Consider the following 3,329-nt stretch of genomic DNA (forward strand, 5'->3'; position numbering starts at 1 on the left):
TGTGGATGAAAGCATCCGTCATCGCTTTCTCGTTTTCTCTTCTTGCCTCTGATGCCTGACAACCTAAACATTCGGTCCCTCAACGGTTTCCATGTCCATCTTGGGTGTTCGTTGTTCGCCGGCCGAGGTTGAACGGGGATATTCTCAAAATCCGAAACGGTCTTGAGGCAGTCAGAGAAGAGTTTTCGAGACTTTTTAGCGAACGGGGGATGGCCATTTCTTACTGTCTGTTGGTGCAGCCAGGTGGCCACATCTATCTTGGGCACATGCAGATTGAGGCCCATGTGCCCTAGAAGATGTATGTTTACTCCCCGAGGCGACACGTAATAAAACGACGTCGATTGTGCAAAGGGCGGCCAAGCGCGCCTACGCGGCTTCCCCATCCAACGCCAACCAGCCATAGCAATTACTCGCCACAGATGGAAGTTGATATGACGGAATTGCGGCTACTGAGAATCGCCACCTCGTGAGTGGTAGTAATTGCAAGAACGAAGGCTTCCGGGGTCGCTAGGGAAATAGTATCTTGACGCTTGATGGGGTGCGCGAATACGGTTGAATCTCACGGCGTCGAGTTAGGAGAGGGCATTCGGATGGCATCACGAGGACTTGGTCGGTGATATGAAGTTTTCGGAACTATTTACTGGGATGTTAGAGTGTAATTAGCAAAACGACGAGTAGGAACAGAAAAACATACTCGGTCTGATGGTAGCGAAGACGGCTAGAGGCGGAAAGAGTAGCCCAGTCTGGGCACTTTCTTGACCCCGTCCACCGTCTGTTTGCCGGTTGTGATCGATTCTGCGTGCACGGTGATTGTTTGGAAGACGATCCATACCATTGGAATGATGCAGCTGGGAATCGCAAAAGCTCTCGCTGTCCCTTCCCCAATCGCATTGTCAATGTGGGATTCTCCGTTGGCGATGGTGACCAATGTCTGGAAACTCGTTGTTTAGAGAAATCTGCCGAGAAGAGATGGCCAGTATGATCAGAGATGGTATCGCCAAGGCAGATCCAGAACCAACCAAGATTTGTTTGCACTGGGTTGAGTGGTGTGGAATGAAGCTCCTAGGGGCAGCATCCATAACAGTCAAGGAGTTTCTGGAGGCCCTGGATCTATTTTGACATTATCAGAAAACAAAGAGCGTGACGGCAAATTGTTAGACAAGCACGCAGTAAAAAAAAAAAAAGACCGGCAGAGACAGAGACACCTACCTGCTAGAAGCAAGATCGGGGACGTGGCAGCAGTAACCATGACAAAGGTGACGGGAACAAAAAACCAGTAGCGATGGACTCGAGCCGATGCTCAAGGAAAGCAGACCAGGTTACCCCATGGTTTCACTGCGCAAATGGTGTTTAAGGCTCTACAGCCGTCAGCACGCAAGCACAATGAAGTTTCCAGGTTGTGAAATCGCATTGTTGCTCGAAATCTAGAAAACGCACAGGGGCAAAACGCGGCATGCATCGGGTTAAGCGCAGGATATGATGTCACCTCGGGACATTTTCTTGCCGGGATTTAACCGCCGGCGCAACAAAGGAAATATATGGGGCCGTGCGCCGACCCGGATCGGAGACATGAAGTCGTGGTGTTTGACTAACGTCTGTCAACAACATTCCAAGGTCTCACCCACTTACAGGTGAATTAGACAAGATGCTATATTGTGCTGCAGTGAATGGAGGTCTGTCATATTAGTTGCACATTTTGAGTGGTCTGGTCAATGTATGCTTGATGAAGTGGTGTATATAGGTATCTTAGAGAAAGTCTAGTCTATGTAACTGAAAGCAATAACACGCTGCTGCCGAAACGACGCCCATAATCGACATCCAAACCGCATTCGCCGGTGAGTAAGGAAAAGGTATATGCCATAAAAGAAAATCTCACAGCTTAAAAGCCGCTAAGAGGGTTCGGGTTGGCTCGTTGGAAGCCGCCAACTTTTCCCCCTTGGATCGTAGGAGGCACAATACTGACGCCAGTACCAGCTGCGATGGTCTTCTGGTTGTTAAGTGTCTTGTCGCTCGAAAAATCTTGATTAATGACTCCCAACATGGGCCCCGTTTGGCAGTGGTTGCCCTTTGTCTGAGGGCAGTAGTACCAGATGGGAGAGTTGTCGACGACGGTGATCTGGTAGACGTTGGGGTTCTGGCCCTCGGCAGTGACAAAGTTGAAGCCGGCAAAGAAGCCAGTGCCATCGGCAAGGGGCTTGCAAGGATGAGCAAAGTCGGACTGAGCCAGGGAGTGGTTGGCGGCAGTGAAGTGCCACTCAACAGTGTCACCGATCTGGGCAACAACGTTCTCAGGGTCGAAGTGAAGTCCACCGCGTCCAACAACGACGGAGTGGGTCACACCAGTGAGGAAAGTGCGAGAAGGAAGCATGTTGCCCTCAGTAGGAGTGGGAACAGCAGACACGCTGGCGACGGCAGCGGCCAAGATGGTGAAGATGCTGGAAGCGTACATTTTGAAGTTTGTGGGGTGAAGAGAAGATGCGGAGAAGAGATTGTAGTGAGTAATTAATACTTCAATGGAAGTAGTTGTCGAAGAGGGAAGAGTGAGTATTAAAGGTGTGAGAGAGTAGTTGTGTTGTTGTGATGGTTGTTTGTTGTGATGATGAGAGAGTGTGATGCTTCAACGGAACTACACTTCCTACTTATACATAGGTTCGATCCAAGCTCTCTTGTGCGTTCCAAACCAACATCGTGGCTAAATTTGCAGTTTGTCCAGTACAGCCTCTCGGTTGCTATCCTAACCGAGCAAGGTGCTAGTCAGTTGGTCATCTTGGGCATTACCAAATCCACCCGCCTCAGCACTAACATCGCCATCTTCCGAACCTCTAGCTGCGCTGGGTTGAATCGTGATTGGATGTTTCACAGAACCATCCCAATTTTAGGACGTTAGCAAGACTGACCAACACGCCTGGGCTTGGGGCTGTCAGCACCATAAAGGAGCTAGCTTGAGCCTGCGCCGCCACCGGCTTGGGCTAGTTCCGTCTTTTCAATAAGCTAATTGCTGTCAGCCACATCACAGCTGGTCCTATTATTAGGAACAGGGCACTTACTAAGGCGTCGAGACCTTGGACTATGAATAAATCACCTGCGATGGAGACAACGACGCCAATCTCATTTGACAAACAGCCACAAGTGCGCTCTAGCTGCATACAGCTACAGCTCTGGCAGTAAGCTGGCATGGGGAGCTATTTGCATTGTTTTATTTTGTCTTGCTTGCTTGATGCCGCACCCGCTTTACAAAGCATTTCTAGGAATAGACACGAGAGATGCGAGGAAAACGCAATTTTACTCAACGTTGTACAAACTCGACCAACATGCGTCGCCATTGCTTG

At 49.7% G+C, this 3,329-nt stretch overlaps 2 protein-coding genes across 2 annotated transcripts in view; both read right to left on the reverse strand.

Annotated features, from left to right (window-relative positions):
• M431DRAFT_266924 (hypothetical protein) overlaps positions 1 to 498 on the reverse strand; it is a 1,179-nt gene extending 681 nt beyond the window's left edge. Inside the window, exon 1 of the mRNA XM_024913916.1 lies at positions 47 to 498. Within this exon, the coding sequence (XP_024769480.1) occupies positions 47 to 401 (355 nt within the window). The 5' untranslated portion in view covers positions 402 to 498. The remainder of the gene's footprint in view (positions 1 to 46) is intronic.
• A 1,209-nt stretch (positions 499 to 1,707) lies between these two features.
• On the reverse strand, positions 1,708 to 2,755 carry M431DRAFT_512576 (hypothetical protein). The gene has a single exon (XM_024919865.1). It carries the CDS (start codon positions 2,447 to 2,449, stop codon positions 1,880 to 1,882), a length of 570 nt encoding a protein of 189 aa, XP_024769481.1. The 5' UTR covers positions 2,450 to 2,755; the 3' UTR covers positions 1,708 to 1,879.
• Positions 2,756 to 3,329: the final 574 nt, after the last annotated feature.

The sequence above is a fragment of the Trichoderma harzianum genome (assembly GCF_003025095.1).
Source record: "Trichoderma harzianum CBS 226.95 unplaced genomic scaffold M431scaffold_16, whole genome shotgun sequence".
NCBI lineage: Eukaryota > Fungi > Ascomycota > Sordariomycetes > Hypocreales > Hypocreaceae > Trichoderma > Trichoderma harzianum.